This window comes from Hippopotamus amphibius, chromosome 4 (genome assembly GCF_030028045.1).
Source record: "Hippopotamus amphibius kiboko isolate mHipAmp2 chromosome 4, mHipAmp2.hap2, whole genome shotgun sequence".
Lineage (NCBI taxonomy): Eukaryota > Metazoa > Chordata > Mammalia > Artiodactyla > Hippopotamidae > Hippopotamus > Hippopotamus amphibius.
The window spans coordinates 132,750,584-132,771,745 of NC_080189.1; the positions used below are offsets into that span (position 1 = coordinate 132,750,584).

Consider the following 21,162-nt stretch of genomic DNA (forward strand, 5'->3'; position numbering starts at 1 on the left):
CTCATTTACTAAATACTGAATACAGTTTTAAGTATAAACTTTGGAAACTTGAGCTTTTGACCTTGTGTTTCCAATTATGGTATTAAAATACTTTACCCACTTTGGAGAAAAGGACATTTCACTTCTTTAACAGAAGTGTTTAGTGGACAAATGGCTGATTTGTTTTCATTGAGTATTACTATTCTAAAGCCCCTTTTAAAAACATGATTTAAACATTAATTTTTTTATAATGCCAGTTCTTTAAACATTTTTTTAATTAGAGGTGAAATTCACATAATGTTAAATTAACCATTAGCCATTTTCAGTTATATAATTCAGTGGCTTTAGTGTATTTACAGTGTGTGCAGCTGTCACTCCTGCCCAGTTTCAGGGTACTTTGATCCTATCAGAGGGAGACCCCTACCCATTAAGTAGTCACTCCACCTTCTCCCCCCCCCCCCCAACAGCCTGTAGTTTGAAGATCTGTATGGATTTACCTGTTCTGGAAGTTTCAGCACACTGGTTCTTTTTCAACCTTATGTCACTGGGCAAGAGTACTCTATATATAAAGAATCTTTTTATTACATGATTATAACATGATTAACTGAAGATAAAGATTTTAATGGGAGGTATTGATTTTGATATATAATAATTATTAGCCAAAATTGGGAAATGCTTATTTTACTAAATGAATGCAAAATCGGTTAGAAATTCTGGAGCCTGCAAGGTGATTGTGAACCTGTGGAAGTTTTCCCAGATTACTCAGTAGAACTGACTTTTTTTTTTTTTTTTTTTTGGCACACGGGCTTAGTTGCTCCGTGGCATGTGGGATCTTCCTGGAGCTGGGATCGAACCCATGACCTCTGCATTGGCAGGCGGATTCCCAACCACAGCACCACCTAGGAAGCCCTAGAATTGACTTTTTATTGTTTTCTTGTCTTATTGGGATAGGACAATGTTTTTGGCTAAAATTTAACCATATTTTGCCAGTTCTTATTAAAACATTCCTGCTTATTTTCAACATGAAGTTTCCTTTGGAATATCGACATGTTTAGAGTAAGAAATAGTTGTGTGTGAGTATGGGCAATTTTTACAGGACTGAACAAGGTATTTTTTTGAAGTTATTTTAGTAAGCTACACAAAAACATTGGTTGATTTTCAATCATATTAAGAAAAGTACACCAAATAAAGTGAAATAAAAACCTGTCTGAATTTACACCCCCCCATCCCGAATAGCCAAGCCTGTATCTGCCTGCTTGTCACTTTTATGTCACATTCAGAACTTCAGTGTTTTCGAGTTAAAGCGTTAGTTTCTCCATCACCGCCCTTCTCTTACACTAGGTAGTAGTGTGATAGCACAGCTGCTTTGTTGGTTAATTACTTCAGTAGATATTTGCTGAGCCCCAGCTCCATGCTGGCCGCTGTGCTCGGTGCTGCCATACGCGAAGAGCGCAGCAGATGTGGTCCCAGCACACAGCCTGACTGAGTGGACGGTGAATAAAAATGTGTAATTCTGCTTTGCGTTAGGTGCAACAAAGGAAACAAACTGGGGGCCGTTGTCAGTCATTGGAGGGCGGAGGAGCTCCTGCTTGAGGGAACCCCCCAAGCGTGGGAGTTTCCCCAGATCTCCCCTCTTACCTGCCATCCCTGTCGGTTCTGTCTTCTGAGCCGCTCTCATGGTTGTCTCCTCTTCACTGTCTCAGGGCTGCTGCCTTGGTCCAGGCCTTCAGCATCTCTTACACTGATAGAAATTATTGGAATAGCGTCCTGGTTGGTTCCATGTTGCCCACTCCTACTTCATTCTCTCCACCGCCTTGCTTCTTGCTGCTTTTCCACCCCGCTCCGTACGTTGAGGGAACTTAAGGCTCTTAGAGATGATGCTCTTCTAGTTTCTGTGCCTTTACCCGTCTGTCATTTCCGTCTCCTGTGTGTCGGTCTAGCTGACTGCTGTTCCTCACTCCTGGGTCCGAGTCTCCAGGAAGCTTCTCTTGCTCCCTCCTTCCTTCTCAGGTGGAGTTAGGTATGCCTTTCTTACAGCGCTTCTCGCACTGTGTGGTAATGGTTGTCATACGTTTTGGATGTGGCACGTTTTGTTCTTCGTTTACGTTCATGTTAGAGTACTTACTACGTAGAGCGTTAGTGCTTGGCTCTCGGTCCCTGTGAGAGTTTCGTGAGAGCTCTGGGCCTTTCCCCTGAACGACGCGTGTGCATGGCCGTCTGTCACTGCTACTGTCCCTTCCGCTTTTCTTCCTGTTTTGATGCTGGCATTTTCTTCCTGTCTCTGCTTTTCACCCTGCACAGTTCCAGTTTTCGTGTTTTTAATAGGCTTATTCCCACCTCTGCCCTTCCAGTTCTTCTGCTCGCATCACCCGTGCCCATCCTCTCAGATTAGTGTTGCTTAGTTCCTGGACCATTGAGAGGTTTTTCCTGCCCTCCGTGCTTCTGATGGTAAATTGGGAATGTTCTTACTTAACATCCTGTGCATATTTATCACCGTGTAATTGATGTTTTCATTGAGAGGCAACAGAGCACTCTTCAGAGAGGTGTCAGACTTGAACCTCTAAGGAGATCCAACCTGTGCTTTGTGAAAAAATTACAGGAATAGGGATATTCCCGAAGTTCCCAGTATACTGAAAGTGAATAATATAACAGTTTGTCAGCTTTGTCTATAGATGTGGATTATTATCAGACCAGGCAAAACTTTCAAACATTATCTTGTAGACATTAGTGGGAAAATAATACTATGTCTATCTCCCATACGAGAAAGAGTTTTTTTTAAAGTATATTGAGAAAATAGCTGAGGTGTGAGTTAAATAGTTAGAAATAAATTCTGAATTGAGACTATTTTTTCCTGTATGTGTGTGTATTGTGTGTGTGTGTTTTAGTGGAAGTAAAATTGAGTGCTTTGTCGTTTTCATACAGTGCTCACTAATGATGATTGCTATAGGCATGAACTCATTTTGTGTAAATTCATTTGACTGTAGGAGACTAGAGCAGTGAGAAAGTGCCTTTTCAGTTCTACCTGGAAGAATTTTAAGATAACATTTAACTTGAGGACAGGGGCTTTTGCCTTCCTAAGGTTTGGTAATAAAGCTGTGTCACTGTTTTTTACATCAGCTGACTAATAGATCTAGTTTGTCTAGAGCCCAATTCACCATCTGATAATATGTTTAATGAAGCACATATTGAATACTTTATGCCACATTAAGGCCAATTCTATGCATAGTACCACTTTTAAGTAACTTATTAAATACAGTCACTGCATTTGTTCTGCCTAGTTATTTCCACACTCTATGTGGGTTGGTATCTTAAATAATTTTCAGACTATACTGTTGTAAAATGACAGCAAAGTAAATGATTCCGTTTTTGTGGTGTTTGTCATTATAGCAGTGTATCACTTGCTTTGATCAGGAAGTCATAAATCATTTTTCCAGTGCTGACTTGTGGCGTTCATCTGGAAATCTAATTTGATTTTACCTTTTGGCTGTTATTACTTGAGAAGACCAAGTGTTTAATTATAAAAATAACTGAAAAAAAGTTTACAGAAGTATTAGGAAATTATATTCTTAACGTATTCTAGAACTAGATGTATTACATACTGACTAATCTTTTCTTTTAAGCAAATTTTTAGGGTACCAGATCATTTTGATTCAGTCATATGTAAGAATTTGGACCTCGTTGTCTATATGAATGATGTTTAAACAGTAACATCTCTGTTCCATACCATAGGGTCAAGAGAAATATGGATTATTAAATGTAACAAAAATTACTGAAAATGGGAAAAAGGTTCGGTAAGTACACAAATCATTAAAGTTCTCACACATTTCATCTGATTGATATAAACAGAAACTGAATATGATTATATTCTAGTAGAAGTGATTAAAAGGGTCAAAGAATTCCCAGTGTATTTTTCAATATGATTGTATATAAGATTGTCAGGAAGTGTTTCTTTGTCTTGACTTATTTCTTAAGGTAAAATTAAACTCAGAGGTGATAAGGCAGAGGATTCTGAGCAGGTAGTAGCTTTATTAAAATTTTGTTTTCAATAAGTAATAAATGCACATGGCAAAATACAAAAAGTCAGTCACCAGCCATCAGTTTCCCTCCCCAGAGGCATCTAGTTATGTCTAGTGAGATGTACTGTTTTCCTCCAGAGATAGAAAATAGATTTATTTGTATGTACGTAGGGTAATTTTTTAACACAATCTTTTATTTTTTTAACAGTTTATCTTGGAGATGGTGCTGTTTCATTGCACGTGCAGCTGGCACGTTGTCTTTAAGGGCTGCATAGTTATATGTTGTATGGCCGCCTCATAGTGTATTTAACTGTTACTTATGTGCAAGTATGTAAATATGCCTGTCGATTGGTAGACATGTAGGATGTTTACATTTGCTGCTGTTAGAAGCAGTATTACACTCGGTGTTTTGCAAGTATGTAGATATGCCTGTAGAATAAATTTTATGAAAGTAGAATTGCTAGGCCATATGCAGTGGTCATTTTGGTGAATTCCAAATCATGCCCTAAGCCCTCAGTCAGTTCCAACCTCAGGAGCCTCAGATTTCTCCACACCTTTGCCCATTCAGTATGTTTTCAAACTCTTTGATCTTTGCTAATAGAGATTAGAGAGAAAATGGTATTTTTATTTGTGCTTCTTTTTAGTGAGGTAGAGTATCACAAGCCATTTATATTTCTTATTTGTTGTTGTTGTTGAATTATCAGTTTATACCCTTTGTCTCTCTTTCTCTTGGGTTGTTGGTTTTTTTGGTTAATAAATTAAGGAAATTAACCCTTTGTAAGGTAGGTTGCATTTTCCCCAGGTTTAAAAAACTGCTGAAGTGCTATGGTTTAATAGCTAAAATGAGATCAGTCTGTTGTTTAAGAAAGAGTTTAAAATTTACATGTAGTTTAGTTTTTTAGATCTGCTTTAATTGAACTGTCTTTGTCAGATTGTGGTACTTGGAAGTTTTTCTTTTAAGTGTTCTGAAATAGCTTTACAAATACTGCAATTAGCTGCTCCTTAGGCTGTTCCTTGGTAGAGGTCATGTGAATTGGATCTCTTTTTCTTTTCTCCCTTTTGGGCATATGTAGTGCAGATAGGTCTTTGGCCACTTTCTCTGTTTTCGTTGTTCCCATTTTTCCTGTGATGATTAGTCTTTTAGATTTTCTCCTTCTTTTGAAATACTTTTTGGAATACTTTTCCTAAGAATATCATCCATTTCATTATATTTGAATTTATTAGAGTTGAGCAAAATGGTGTTTCAGTTTTCTGTATTTTAGTGGTTATCAAACATTTTGCTCTGAGAACCCCTTTAAACTCTTAAAAATTACTGGTTACTGCAAAGAACTTCTGTCTATATAGTTTATATCTAGAATTATTTACTGTAAGAAATTAAAACTGAGAAATTTTAAGGATCTTTATGAACTCTTTAAAAACTAATAACCTGTCACATGTTAACATGAATATCATTTTTTATGGAGAAAAACCCATGTATTTTCTAATGCAAAAGATTTCCATGAGAAGCGTGGCATTATGTTTTCAAAAATCTTTACTATTTGGCTTAATGTAAGACACCTGGATTCTCATCTCTGCTTGCAGTCAGTCTGTTGTGATGTATTATTTGGTTGAAGTATATAAAGAAAATTCTGCTTTACATGGATAAAGTTGGAAAAGGGAGGAATATTTTAATAGCCTTCTCAGATAATTGTGCATATTTTTTCGGCTAAACCAAAACTCCATAAACGTTAGTTGCAGTGAAGATTCTGAAAAACTACCCTTGAACTTTTTGTATTCAGTTACATTAAAACCCATGGGTCTGTGTTGCATTTTGAATGAGTCTTTACCCATACATAATTTTGTAGCATCTTGTAGGTCATTTGGAAATGCTGGTTTACTAAGGTTTGCTGATATTTCGGATGTTGGCACATTTTATTTTATAGTATCAAAGAATCATAAATCAGTAATATCGTCAAAATCACTAAGTTTTGGTATATTGTCAACCTCACAGTGGCAGATGTGCCAAGTTTTCCAAAATTCTGCTTTCTGTTTGAAAGCTTCAATTTGTTATTGTGAACATATACTATCATTTATTTTCCTTGAAATGACAGGCTCACGTCATTTATTTTTGAGATAATGTCTGCCTGCCAAATAGGCAAGTCTAAATGATCACAGAGTATCCGCCGGTTGTTCTTTCAGGAAAAAAATTGGTTCCATGAAAAAAATATGACTAATTCTGCCTGCAACTCAGTCACACAGCCCTTGAGGCAGCTGTCATTTTTTCAGTATTCAAATATTCAGTATTTGTTCTGAGATACACATATTCTACAGTTTTTTTTTAAATTTTGAAAATTAAACTCAAAAAGTTTAAAGTGGAAATATATATATATTTTTAAAGTGGGAATATATTTTAACATTTTTCAGAGTAGAGACGTTAGATATTATCTCAAGAAATATGATTTTCTATAAAATAAATGTACAAATGAAAATAAAACCTTCCAAAATATCTTGAGATCTACACAAAACAAAATAACAAAATAAAATGAAAATATAACAAAATGATGACAGAACAGGTACCAGACATATGTGTCATATCAGTATTATAAATATAAATGCACTGTATTCATCTCTTGAAAGAAAAAGGTGCTCAGACTGAAGCACAAAGCAAAACCCAACTCAGTAGTACATACGAAAGAGACATCTGAAAAGTGATTCAGAAAAGTTAAAACAAATGAAGAGGCATATCAAAGGTATAAAAAGTAAAGCAGCAACAGGGATCTTAATAGCAGATAGGTTTAACTCAGGGGCAAAGCACTAAGCATCTTTAAAATGATGAGCTCTGTGGATCAGTCCACAGTGAAGATCTCATCATTAGAAATAGCCATTTACTGAATAAGTAGTGTTAATGAGCATAAGCAAAACAACGGCAAATAAAAGGAAAAATAGAGACTCAGTAGGAGTAAACTTTATTTCACTTTTCAAGTTCAAGCAGACATAAAAAGTTATAAAATAATAAAGTAGGTCTAATTGATAGTTATTAAATTCTACATTCTGAATATGGAGAGTAAACCTTTTTATTTTTTAAATTTTTTATGTATTTTTGGGGAGGGAGCACTGACTGTTTATTGGCTGTGTTGGATCTTCATTGCTGCTCACGGGCTATCTCTAGCTGTGGTGATCAGGGGCTACTCTTCATTGCGGTGCACGGGCTTCTCACTGTGGTGGCTTCTCTTGTTGCAGAGCGTGGGCTCTAGGCTCACAGGCTTTAGTAGTTGTGGCACATGGGCTCAGTAGTTGTGGCTTGAAGTCTCTAGAGCGCAGGCTCAGTAGTTGTGGCACATGGGCTTGGTTGCTCTGTGGCATGTGGGAATCTTCCCAGATCAGAGATCTAACCTATGTGCCCTGCATTGGCAGGTGGAATTTTAACCACCATGCCACCAGGGAAGTCCTGGAGAATAAACCTTCTTTTGAATGCCTGTAAAGTTTCCACAAAACTGGCCATATGTTTGGCTATAAGGCAAGCCTTAATAAATTCCTGTGGAAGATATATTTGATGTTCATTTTAGCCTGCCAGCAGTTAAATTGCCTTATAAGGTGAACGTTGGTTACCTCTGGAGTGGGGATTGAAGGAGAAGAAAGGGGCCTTTTTCTTTATACATTTCTGTGTTCAGAGTTTTGATATAGCATGTGTGTTGATTTTGTAGTTCAAGAGAGGTTTTTTAAAAGCCTCATTTTGGTAATAGTAGCCTTAGTGATTGATCAGCATGTAGTTTATACTTAGAATGTGCCTACTATCTACTGCTCACCTAGTGTAGCCTTATTAGGGGAAGGAAGATAACTAAGAAATATAAAACAATCTGTATCTACAGAGAATGAGGTAAGATAAGCATGTTTTTGTCTAATTTTTAATTGTGAATAAGAATTCTTGCCAAATGCAATGTTCGGTTCATGTGACTTTAAATTAGTGCCCTTGATCACGGATGTGCTGGATTACTTCCATGCAAACATAACTAGGTGTGTAGTTATTCTGATAATTTACATCTCTAATTTACTTCATTTGTTTTGGGGCTATAAAATGATTATAATTTCCATTAGAATTACATCCCCAGTAAAAACAGTTAGAATGTCAGTATGACTATAAATTGTGGACAACATTGATAACAGCTACGTAGGCTTTAATTTTTTAAATTTGGTTGGAGAAACTGGATACGGAGCTTTAATTGGCCATCTTTATCATTACAGAAAAAACTGGTTGTCTTCTTGGGCCGTGTTGCAGGGTTCATCTTTACTCTTTACCAAAACTCAAGGAAGTAGCACAAGTTGGGTAAGTACTTCTTTTCCTTGGAGGCTTTCTACATTTAAATTATGTGGACAATGTTGCACCTGAACTTCACCAAGTATTCCAGAGTCCTCCTAGCTACTGCTAGTGTGCAAATAAGAGTAAATGAGGTTTTCTTAGTTAAAGATGTTTTGACTCATAAGAGAAAGAAAAGGGCTACTTAGAAAAGTCCTGACTCATATTGTTAAAACCAACCAATTCTATTTTATGCATTGAAAGGTGACCTTACTGTACTTGGGCATTAGAGAACAAATATATTTCTTGGTTTGTCTTCAGGATGCCAAAGCTTTCCTGTGATTGTGGTCTGGCTCTTTCAGATATTTTGTCAGAAAATAAGTGGTCATGTGGCAAGCCCCACCTTGAATTGTGATCCAACCACCCCTTGGATACTAGTCAGGTTTCCATGTCTGTCTATCATATCAGTCAGCTTTTAGAAAAAGAAAGAAATGTCACTGTTGCTTGTGGGACTTTGAAGCTTTTCATATGTTTGAGTGTTTACTGTCGTTACTCCTTAGTTATTTGTAATACAAATACCAAAAATTATAATTTGTGACATATCATAATAGCTAACATTTTTTGAAAGCTGAAAGTGTGTTAAGTACTGTTCTAAGTGTAGGAGGTGGTATATATATTATCCTCTTAACTCTGGGAGAGTACTGTTTATCATCCCCTCTCCCCCTGTTGGAGATGAGAAAATTAAGTGTAAAATAGCTCCGTGACTCACTCAAGATCTTATAGCTACTAAGTGACAGACCTGGCTCCAGAGTCCATGCTCTGGGTATTTCCAAAAAGGCTTTAAAATGAGATTAATCTAATGTCTCTACTCTGCTTTATACCCTACTGAAACCAATATTTCTCACAATCACTGAGTTGCTTCAAAATTAGTAGGACCTATTGACCTTACGTTCGATAAAAGAGAAATCTGTTTGTAAAATTCAAGCAAATTTTAGCCATCTGCATTTACAGTGCAGCCATGTAACACTGTTTTGAGCTAGGAGTGCCACAGAGCATGTTAGTCCTCAAATACTTTGATATGACAACCCCCAAAATCTGCTGGATTGAGCACAGATATGAACATTTTGGAACGTTTCTTCTCTTTTGCTTCACTGATGCTTTGATTTGCTCTCCGGTCAGCCAGTAGAGTGGAACTGACCTGTGATGTGCTTTCCACATTAAAAGATTGAAATTTTTGTTTGACTTTGTCGTAAAGTAAATTGATAATTATTTCTCCTTTTTCCCCTGAGGTGAAGTATATGGTACTTCTTTGTTTATATTAATGCATTTCTAGATGATGATGCAGTTATTTCTTCTTCCTACTCATGGCTCAGTTTTTATTTGAAATTGAGTGAAGGAAGTGAATGAAAGAAAAGGAATGGAGAAGCAATTAGAGATTAAAATAAGAGAAAATTCCTGAAGAAAGCTGGACAGTGGTTGGTTGTTTGATAATTACTGATCCCTAAAGATTGAAAGTTGTGGTATATACAGATACAGCGAGTAGATAGATCACTGTGGTAAGTGAGGCATCGTTGAGGTAGGCAGATGTGTATGTGATTTAAAGGAAATGAAAATTTCTTTTTAAATTTGAAGATGTTACGTGAATACCCCAGCACAGAACCATTAGTACAGGCTGGTTGCATTTTATGAAGGTCTTTTGAAGACCTTGCATAATGCAGAACTCATAATTAAAACTAATGCCAGCAGAAGGTGGGGTATTCTGTTCATGAGCTAAAGTTGTATTACTGTATTACCATGTGCTAGTATGGTTCTTTACAGATTAGTGCAAAAACCTTTACACTTAATGCAAAAACCTCTACTGAGATATACTGGAAGAAATAGCCAGTTCAGGTCTTACACTTACTCCAGGACACATACTCATTGACAGGCACTGAGCAAAATCATCCTTACTACATGAAGCTCTGCTGTTAGAAGACCATTCATGCTTCGTGTTTATCTCTGGTTTTACGGATAGTTAACATTGAGTGAATGAAACGTGCAGACGCTGCATGCAGCGCCACTGTAGATGACTTTACACAGATGCTGTCATCCAGAATCCAGCGAGCCTGTCCTCCTCCTTCCGGATAGGTAGGCGTCACTTGTTTCCTGGAAAATATTAGTTATCCCCCAGGTTGTTATATCAGTGACTAAAATTATCCTTGCCCTTTTCTTACCTCCTTCACCTCATTTGTTCAGCAGATATAAAAGCCTGCTCTGTTCTGGGCCTGGTGTTAGGCTTGGGGGTTCAGAAGTGAGTTATGTGACCCCCGTATTTAGAGCTTACCCTGTAACGGGAGACCAGCACGTGCAGGTCACAGGATGACACAACATAAACTATGTTCCTTGCAGATTTTGTTCCTCATATTCCTTGAGTATTTCAGGAGTCACCCCACAGATATTGGTGGCTTTTCAAATTCGTTTATATGGTGCTTTCAAATTTCTAAAAATAGTCGCTTCTTTGGACCAGATAATACTTTGTTGTGGGGACTGTCTTATGCGTTGTGGGGTGTTCAGATGACAGTAGCTCCCCCACCTCCACCTGAAAACATCTCCAGATGTTGCCAGATGTCCCCGAGTGACAGAATCGCCTCTGGTTGAGAGCCCTGTCCTAGAGGAAGGGGCAGGCGAGCTGGATGGCAGGGCCTCTCCCGAGAGAGGACGAAGACAGGGACCAGAGGATGTGGCCCCGCAGGCCACAAGGGGGAGGCTCAGGGATTTGTGAGGAGGGGCTGAGTGGCTCCATCCCCCCAAGGCTTTCCTTGTGAATATAAGGGGAAACAAGTCTGTTTAAAGTAAGTTGTGTAAAGCATTCATCTGAAAAATAAAACATGAATTTATAGAATAACAAAGTCAGAAAATATTCTAAGATAAACTCTAGGGCCTTTGAAAAATATGTTGGAGATGCAGCTTTGCCTGTGTTGTGTCTGCTTGCAGAGTCATATTTTTGTCCTCTCTGGTTCCATTATGGTTTTCTCATGTATGTCATTTTGCCATTGTGCACTGTAATGACATCGTCATTTTCTTCCCTTTTCCCATCAAGTCATTCTGCCGGCAGGGCTCAGTCTCTGAGCTCCTGCTCTCGCTGCTTTCTTCTTGGAAAAACTCTGTCAGCCGCCGGCCTGCTGTCGCATATGTAAAATCTGATCCTGTTTCCGCTGTCACTGTATGTGTTCTTGTCGCATGTCCTTTGCCACTATAGTTCTATTTTCTTTGCTATGAATGCGTTGAAGCAATGATTACAGTAGAGAAAAGCAGGACTAGATTTTGAGAAATAACAAACACAAAATTTTGCCAACCACATTGAAGCATTTTTATAGCATTTCATGTCATGTGATTGTATTTGGTTGCTATAACTTATTTGATTGGTTTTTATATCTTAACTTATAGCTAACTATCTACAGAGCATGTCATGATGACAAGTTAAATTGATTTTTATCATTTTGTTAAATGTGTCCATTTAAGTTTTGTAACTTTTGAGATATACCACATTTGCTCAGAAAGTTATCTGTGCCCATCATAGGTTTATGATTAATTACATGTCTTTTGAATGACAAAAGGCACTAAGGAAGGCAAAGACTTTGTAGAATTGTTAAACTTTTTGTTGTGGTTTTTGTTATGATTCCACTAATAAAATCCATGAAACATCCTAAATTTTGTTTTGATTCCACTAATAAATTCCATATAATATCTTAAGTTTTGTGTAGTTATAACAAGTATATTATTTAAGTCCACACTGAAAAGATGAAGTAAAAGGGAACAGATGAAGTCAAACCATTTATTAAATGTGAAACTACAGAGCAGTCATTGATGTTATAAATAGTAAGTTATCACAAGGTTGGTGGGTAAGATCCATTTCCAGTGATGAACATAATTTGAAAATATTTTAGCAAATGAAATTTCCTGTAACAAATCTTTATGACTTTAAAGATTACAATTCATCAGCCCTTAAAGGCTTTAAAACCCCCAAATCCTACAGTAACATAGGAATGCTATTTTCTATTCTCAGTTAACAGACTAAACAGAAATTTGTTATGATGGCAAGATACAGAGTAGGTGTATATTTAATATAAATTCTCTGATCTTTGCTAATCTTCTTATCTGGTTAACAAAACATAATAGCTAACTAGGTGCTGCTGCTTCTCAAACCACTCATGTCAAAACTGTGTTCCTGTTCACCGTTCCTCATTGAATTGCTGAGGCTCTAGAGCATCTGGCTCTAGTTTTTATTTCTAACAGAGGCTGAATAGAAGAACATGGGGCTTAGGATTTTGTTCTTAGAAGTTATTGTTAGTTGTTAACAACATAAATAGTTGATAAGGAAATAACCCTCGAAAGCACAAAATCAGGATTAGAGAATATTTATTAGGTGGAAAAGAACTTGGTTTTCTGCCAGATATTATTTAAATGTATATAAGAATATTGCCTTTTGAACACATCATTTTACCTAGTCATAGATAGTTTAGAATAAATTCCAAAATATAGAATTGCTAAGCCAAAGGATACATGTATTTATAAATATATAATATAGTATTACCAATTTTTCCTCTCTAGGAGCTCCAGTTTATACCCTGCTTGCAAGTGAGGGCCTATTACTCTACAGCCTCACCAATGTAGTTTTTCATCAAACTTTTGTTGTTGTTGTTTTTGCACTAATGGGTGAAAAACAATTTTAATGTGGCTTTATTTTGTATTTTTCTTATAATGATGGCGGTTGAGCCATTTTGTTTCCTTTTCTATGAATTATATATAATCGAGTCTTACAGATGTTAAGTTTCAATTTAAAGTAGGAATTGTTATAAAAAGAAGAATTTGAGGTAACCACCCATTTGGTTTATTGTTAATGATATAAAATTGGTATTAATTCTTTTTGGATACACCTCTGTACATGAATATAACATAAAGGTTTCTCCTTTTTTCTAAAATGAAGTTTGGGAGTAATCAGTCCAAACCAGAGTTCACAGTGGACCTTAAGGGGGCAACCATTGAGATGGCTTCAAAGGATAAATCCAGCAAAAAGAATGTTTTTGAGGTAATAAATTATTTTCTAAGTATAATCCACATTCTTAACCATAGTAATTTTATGTTCTGAATTATTTTGGGAAATAGTCTTTCATTGTGACTAGTTAAGGCAAAGGTAGTCATTAAGTTAGTTTGTATCATAATTTAGGGAGAAAAGCTGATATAAAAATCTGGCTTCATTTGCGTAAGTCATTGAATCTCGGACTATATATTACAAGCCTTTGTCCCACAAGTCTTGCCTTTCCCCAGCAACAATAAAAGGGTGTGGTTCCCTTTACCTACCAAATCTAATATTGAAAAATAAATTAAAACCTTCTCATTTGCATTAAAAGCCCTCCACAGTGATTCTTGATCCTGTATCAGTTACTTATTGCTGCCTAATAGAGCACCCCAAAACTCAGGAGCCTACGAATAGAACCGTTCTGCTTGTTCGGTTTGGCCTGTGTGGAACTGAGTGGTTCTTCCAGTCTCACCTGGGCCCGGTCACCAGGCTTCAGTCGTCCAGTGGCTTGACTGGGACTGGATGGTCTAGTTCCCATGTCCGGGTTGGTGCCAGCTGTCGGCTGGGCTCCTTCTCACTGGGTCTGTCCTCCTCAAGGAGGCGACCCCAGGCTTCTTCTCATGCCAGGGTTTCCAGGAGGCCAGAGTGGGAGCCACAAGGCTTCTCAAGGGCTGGGTGTAAGCGTCGGACACCAGCGTGTGCTGTGGGTTAAAGCAGGTCGGGAGGCCAGCCAGGATTCAGGATCCCCTGCCGATGCGGGAGCAGCGGCCACGCTGCACAGGGCTGCGTACACAGAGAGAGAGCAGAGGGGTGTTCAGACCATCTTTACAGATAATCTCTCCTGTCTCAGGCCTTTCCTACTTGTTGTCTAGGCAGGTTGAAATGGTTGATATTCCCTGCGTGGAGCCCAGGTTTTCCTGTCTTGATGATTTTCACTCCTGATGAATCTGCCTTGAGTACCAGTGGCTGCTCGTCTCCGCTGTCAAATGTTCCCTCTCTTCCAAGACCTGGGAGAACATTACCACAGCACAGATGCTGCTGCTTTATGCTTTTCAAATAGCACTTGTTTTCATGTACCTGGAGTTATCATCATCTGTAAATTATTCCTCCACTAGATAAAAAAAATTTTTTTTTCAAGCAAAGAGCCTGCATTTCCCCCTTATTTATAAGTGAGAACCTGCAGCAGTGTCCACCTGCAGTGTATATTCAATATTGGTTGATTGCTTGGCCTGCTCTCTAGAAAGAAATGCAGGAAAGGAAGTCAGTGTTACCTGAAGTGGCCTTGTTTCATTCCAGAACAGAGAGATTTGGGAAATAGTGTGTATTTTATTCCTCTGTTAGGAAGTCACAGTGTACCCTGGAATATCAAAACTCTGAGAAGTCTTGAAGGACAGAGTCTTATTTAACTCGCTTCAATCCAGCGTTTCCCACATTAGCATCACACAATGAATTCTTTGTTTATTATTTGAAGAATGCCTTTTAAAACATGACTTCTGGAACTGTTTGAGGAATATATCTCAGAATGTTGTTGGGGAAACATTGCCATATGTTCCTCTAGGAAAAAAGAAAACCAAACATTTAACAACAGAAAATAGAAGGAATGCTTTCTATAACTACCTCGAAATTCTTCCTCAGTCAAGTGTGAGGAACTTTGAACCAAGGAGAGCATACCTGAGTTGGTTATCGCGTACGGGTAGAATCATATATAGTATCCTTACTTTTGTTAGTTCATGATTCGACAATTCAGTGATGTTTCTGTCCAGAGGGGTTGTGACATCTACTGTCTGTGCCCTCTCTTTGTCCTGAGTCATTATATTGTCCTATTGAATAGGAAACATTGGAAGTCTAACTCTTGTCTATTCTCCTTCTACATTTTTTTAACCAGAGAACACATTTCTCAAATTTATGTAAGAATATCAGATTTTATTTCTTTACAAATTATGTTTCAATTTTCTCATTTAAAATGCACAGCTTAGCTACTTGAACTTACTTTTTAATGATAAAGTATTCTGGATTTCAGCAAGTTTTATGGTGTTTGTGTGATGGAGTTTGGGATACTAAATTGTTAGATTTTCATTGAGAATTTACTGTGAGAAAAACATTGTTTTGTAAAATAATCCAGCTGGTATTCTTATATGCTTAAAATAAAAGACAGTTTCATCACTGGGGAGTACTATAACCTTTCATCACTATTATACTGTATGGCATATAATCTTCTACTGGTAGTTTTGTAGGCTTTAAATTAAATGTATTTATTTACTTGATAAAAGCACTAACCATAATATTTTTCCCCCCCTTCTTATCTCTAAAGCTGAAAACCCGTCAAGGAACAGAACTGCTGATTCAGTCTGATAATGACACTGTTATCAATGACTGGTTTAAAGTTCTTAGTAGTACTATCAGTAATCAGGTATGTGTTCGACTTAGATACTTTTTTTTTCTAACTGGTTATTGTATATCTATTTTCCAATTTTATATGTGAAAAAATACTTTTTAAGAGTACATACATTGACAGAGGTAGGAAAGACAGTGATCCGTTTGGCAATTCCCAGGGGCTGATGAATGATTTAACATTGTCTTTTATAGGATATTTGCCACCAGTAGATTTCACATACCTTTCACTTGAGGCATTGGTTCAAAAAGAAAATAGCTCAGGAGGTAGGGACAGTCTAACTGTGCCAAATACGTAGTATTTACTCATTGAGCGAATGCATTGGAAATTGTACTATTTGGTGGAAACAAGTACTGAGCAAAATGGTGAGATGCATGAAGCTGCTGTCTCGTCATTAGTACTTTTTCTTTCCTAATGACCTTTCTACTCACAGTATCCTCATGTTCCTGGCGGATTTCTTCTTGTATGTATTACAGCCAAAAAGAATCTCACATTTATATTCAGAAACTGTGTTTGTGAGAGCAATAATAAACAAGTAGAGGCTGTATGTTCTTAGACTGTATTCTTACCCGTCACCATATGGGGACGTGGCTCCTGATTACAGGTCGTGTGACAGAAGTGAAATGAAAGTGAATACTTACAGGAGTATGTAATGGTTTTAAACTAAATGGAGATGGAAAAAAAGTTAGGAAATCACTGGCTTTAGTAGAGATTGAGAAGTCTTTCAGAGACTTTGTAGGTGATGCTTCATTATTATTAATAAGGTTTGTGATCACATCGAGGTGTTCTCCTGTGGGTCTTCACTTATAAAATAGATTGGACTGGATTGTCTCTAAGCATCCTTTTAAGCTTCAAAATTTTATGATTCACCCAATTCAAAACACCCAGATTTGGAATATGAGTATTCTTTAACTCTTCCGCCTCTAACTTCTACCTCTTCTAGCAAATTACTTACCAATCTAGATATGAATTCTTTCTTTGCAGTTTTTAATATTGTGTGATATTTCTGAAGCTTGTTCCTTTCTTTCCCTTTATTCCTGGAACCATGGACAGGCCTTTCGATGTTTATACTAAGATAAGCATCACCTCCTAAACAGTTTTCCCATTTCATCTCATCCCTTACCATCCATTCATAACACCACTACCATATAAACTTCCTAATGTCACTGTTATAATCCTTCCCTGCACAGAAACCTTGTGTTACTCCTATTAAAATTCAACAGCCTGAGCCGAGTCCATCTTTTCAGATGTACCTTCTGCTCTGCCCAGTATGGGCTTTCAGGTCTAGTCACTGTAATCTGTTCGCTATCCCTTGAAAGCAAGGATGCCTGCGTTCATTTAACAAACATGTGAGTGCCTTACGCACTGGGGTATAGCAGTGCAACTGGAGGCTACACCTTTATGATTGGAGCTTACAGTCAAAGATAGAAGATTACTGAGGACAGACAACTGAACAGTTAATATAATGAATATATAAAAACTCTGATTAAGTAGGGGCCAACCTAGTGTAGGGATCAAGGGAGGCCTTGCAGAGAAAGCAGTTTTCAAAAATTAAGGCCTAGGGACTTCCCTGGTGGTCCAGTGGTGAAGACTCCTTGCTCCCCATGCCGGGAGGCGGGGGTGGGAGGGCAGGTCAGGGAACTAGATCCTGTATGCCACAACTAAGAACCCACATGCTGCAACTAAAAGATCCCTCATGCCACAACTAAGACCAAGCATAACTAACTAACTAACTAACTAAATAAATGTTTTGTAAAAATAATAAAATTAAGGCCTGTAGATTCAGGGAATAAGCCAACTGACAAAAGTGGAACATATTACTGACTAAAAAATTTTAAATGTATATTATTTACAAAGTGGCAAAAGATACCAAGGGCAAGAGATGGGCAAGACTTCTTTAGGGAGAATTACAAAACTTTATTAAGAGACATTGGCAAAAACTTAATTAAATGAAGTATATCATGTTCATAGATTAAAAGATTCAATTTTGTAAAGATATAATCTTCCAAATGATTTATGAATTTGTAGCTTTGAGGTTTTTGAATCTCATTCAAAATCTCAGTAGGTTTTCTGGTTGAACTTGACAAGCTTATTCTAAAATTCATATAGAAACGCAAAGGGCTAAGGATATGCAAGACACCCTTGCTGTAGCATATGTCAGGACTGTATAAAGCTATGTATCCATAATGGGATAGGTACACACACCTGTGGAGCAAAATAAAGATCCTGGAAACAGAGCCACGTGCCTTTGGACAGTCTGCCAGATGGGGCACATGCGGGGTCAGCTGGATGTCCACAAGGAAATTGGAGCCTTTCCTTAACATGTGCACAAAAGTAAATTCTGGGTGGAATAAGGACCCCAGAGTGAAAGGCAGAGCAGTGTTTTTAGCTTTGAGAATTCAGTCACTTTTTAACTTGTGAAAGTGACCTTAGTTAGGCTGTAAATGAGTTCTAGGATTTCTTTCAATTCCTGACATCCATGGGTCTGTGAGTAATGATTAACTATTGACACAGTGCAATTTTAAAAGATTGTTGGTGGAAGCAGTTAAGGTACCGTTGCTAGTTAGCTTTATCTGTCCTGTTATCAGCAATTTAGCATCAACCTGTTCTGTCACCACAGGTTGTAGCCTGACCTTTTAACTGTTATTACTGTCACTTGATCAAAATGAGGCAAGATAGCATCACCATCAGTACAAACCCATTATCCTTGTGAATTATTAGTAATTTTTTCTTTGTTGAAATTCAGATTTAGTGCTATCAATGGGGGGAAAAAGTGTTTTTAAAGATTTACCAAATATCTAAATCATACATCCTGTATACTAATTGGTTCCCTAAAATCATTTGGAAGAGTCGATTACTGATCATCCTGAGAACTACATCTAAAGTAACAGCAAAAGTAATATGTGTTTGGAAAATCTCTAACCAACAGCCAGTAGAACCCGACGAAGCAATTGAAGAGGAGGTACCAGATTCACCAGGAATAGAAAAGCACGATAAAGAAAAGGACCATAAGGATCTGAAGAAATTGCGTTGTAAGTTTTTCTTTCTCTGTTTTGCTAGTGGTTCGAGTGAGCTTATTCTTTTAGCTCTTTAGAGGTTTAGAGTAAATATATAAAAGCTGAGTGGACTCTCCAGTGTTACAAGACTTGTAAGATTAAGTAGTTGCAGTCTCAGTGTCTCTCTCCTCATTAACTCAGCATCATTTTTCAGCCTAATTGTATCACCCGGATGGTATCGTATTAATTTTAAGATATTATGATACCTTTTCAAGAGAAAAAAATGCACACAACAGAATGTGCTTATGTTGAGGTCTCTAGGAAGCTGAACTTTATTGATTGAAAAATATATAATTACCACTTAAGATTCTTGATAGACTCTTAGACATTAAGAAGGCAGAAGTCTTGGGATGTGTCCCATACTCGATGCCAGGCAGCCACCTCTGGCCGGGCTGTATCTGCATTTAATCTCCAGACCACATACGTGTACAGGACCAGAGTGACGACATCAGTTGTAAGGATTGCATTTTCTTTTTTTTTTAACCATCTTTTTATTTATTTTTTGGCTGCTCCACGCGCCATGCAGAATCTTAATTTGCCATGAGGGATTGAACCTGTGCCCCGTCAGTGAAAGCCCATAGTCCTAACCACTGGACCGCCAGGGAATTCCCAAGGATTGCATTTTCTAACACAGGCCTCCTGTGAATTAGGTGTTTTAGATAGGCCATTACCCGTGACTTGAGCTTTGTTAAATCTAGTTTAACAAATCCACATTTAGCTGAGAACTTTTATTCTCCCACATTCTAATGAAGTTTAGCCCTGTTACTGCCACCGCCACCATATAACAGTGTAAACCATGAAACTTTTGCTGTAATTCTTCACTCACATATTGTTTGTACTCTCAGTTTTCTTCATTCATAGTTATTGTTAAGAAATTTATTTTTCAAATTTTTATCATTGTAACCCAAAGAGAAACCAGGTCTGTAGGCAGTGTAGCAATCTGGGTGGTCCCATCCTTAGCTCAGAGTAGAGATAATTAGGATGAGTTTTAGTCAGCTTGAAGTAAAATCATTGTGATAAGTGGGTATACATGTATACCCCTGACTCCTAGTTGAGTAAGGGTGGGGAAGGGTTTATGTTTTATGGGTTGGTTGCTTTATTTTTTGCTGGTCATTTTACCTTCTAAACCTGATGAGTTTAGAGAGTCCAAGACTATAAGTAGAATCATTTATGAAATAATGAATATAAGAATAACTTACAAATGTCTTGGCACATATACTAAAGAAGGCAGTTTGCAGTCAGTGTTGAGTGATAAAAATGAAATGTTTTATATGGTCTGTCGCTTTGAAATTGTGTGAGTTTGACTCTTCACGTGTTACTCTTCAACCGTATTAAAGTTAAAATAACTGAATTTATATACTGTGACTTTTTATATATGAGATTAATATGTTTTGATGCTAGGTGGAAAAATTTTCATCAAAAAAGTCTTGATTTTTATAAAATGCTTAATGTCTGTCTGTCTTAAGCCACAAAAGTATCTAGCATAGATTCTTCAGAACAGAAAAAAACCAAGAAAAATTTAAAGAAGTTTCTTACACGACGCCCCACTTTGCAAGCTGTTCGTGAAAAAGGTTATATTAAAGGTAGGTAAAAGTGATGTTTATGGTAATGAACTTTGGCCCAAATCAGAAGTAAGACATTTTACATTAAAAGCTGAAAAATTTCCAAACAATAACAATGTTCTCATTCTTTATTCATAAAGTTATCAGGTTCAGTGATTAAAATACATTTGAGTAATTAAAATTGATTTTTTAAATGCACACGAAGAGTTTATTTTTTACTAAAGCATTGAACAGACATAAATATCAAATTAACTTTTTAGATGCTCTGTACCAGAGGAACTACTCGGATGTGATAGGTTGGGTGGCAGATTTTCAGAATGACAGATTTTTAGTTTCGAGATGCACAGATCAGAAGAAATTTTGAATAAATAATCACTAGCGGTAGAAAGAAAGAAGAGAAATAATGTAAAATTTTATTCTTGATTGTTTGCCTTCAGTTCTCATTTAAGGTAATTTTAAAATTAATATGATTTTTTTTAACTAAGTTTTACATTTTATTTTCATGTATAAGAACTATAATGTACTAACAGAATCTTTTCTTAATAAGAAAACATTCTTTAAAATCACATGTACTTGTATATAGCTTTAGTTCTTACAAGCATGTTTAATTCCAAAGATAAAATTTTTTAATACCTGACTCAAAACAGAGACATTTGTTCATAAATAAAAATATAGGAAAAGGTAACATAATATATACCTTATATGTTATACCTGTCTTTGATTGTGAAGTTTGTAACAAAGACCATTGCTGAAACATCTGTTTGCAAAGCATCTAAATTAAAGTACACAAATGAGTTTCATTAAAAAGATATTTAAATCTTCTAG

General features: G+C 36.9%; 1 protein-coding gene across 8 annotated transcripts in view; it reads left to right on the forward strand.

Annotated features, from left to right (window-relative positions):
* ARHGAP12 (Rho GTPase activating protein 12) overlaps positions 1–21,162 on the forward strand; it is a 107,259-nt gene that overhangs the window by 79,101 nt on the left and 6,996 nt on the right. For all 8 annotated transcript variants that reach the window (XM_057730833.1, XM_057730827.1, XM_057730829.1 and 5 more), the window contains 6 exons: positions 3,709–3,770; positions 8,217–8,298; positions 13,235–13,336; positions 15,639–15,737; positions 18,649–18,751; positions 20,242–20,358. In XM_057730833.1, the coding sequence (XP_057586816.1) occupies positions 3,709–3,770; positions 8,217–8,298; positions 13,235–13,336; positions 15,639–15,737; positions 18,649–18,751; positions 20,242–20,358 (565 nt within the window). The remainder of the gene's footprint in view (positions 1–3,708; positions 3,771–8,216; positions 8,299–13,234; positions 13,337–15,638; positions 15,738–18,648; positions 18,752–20,241; positions 20,359–21,162) is intronic.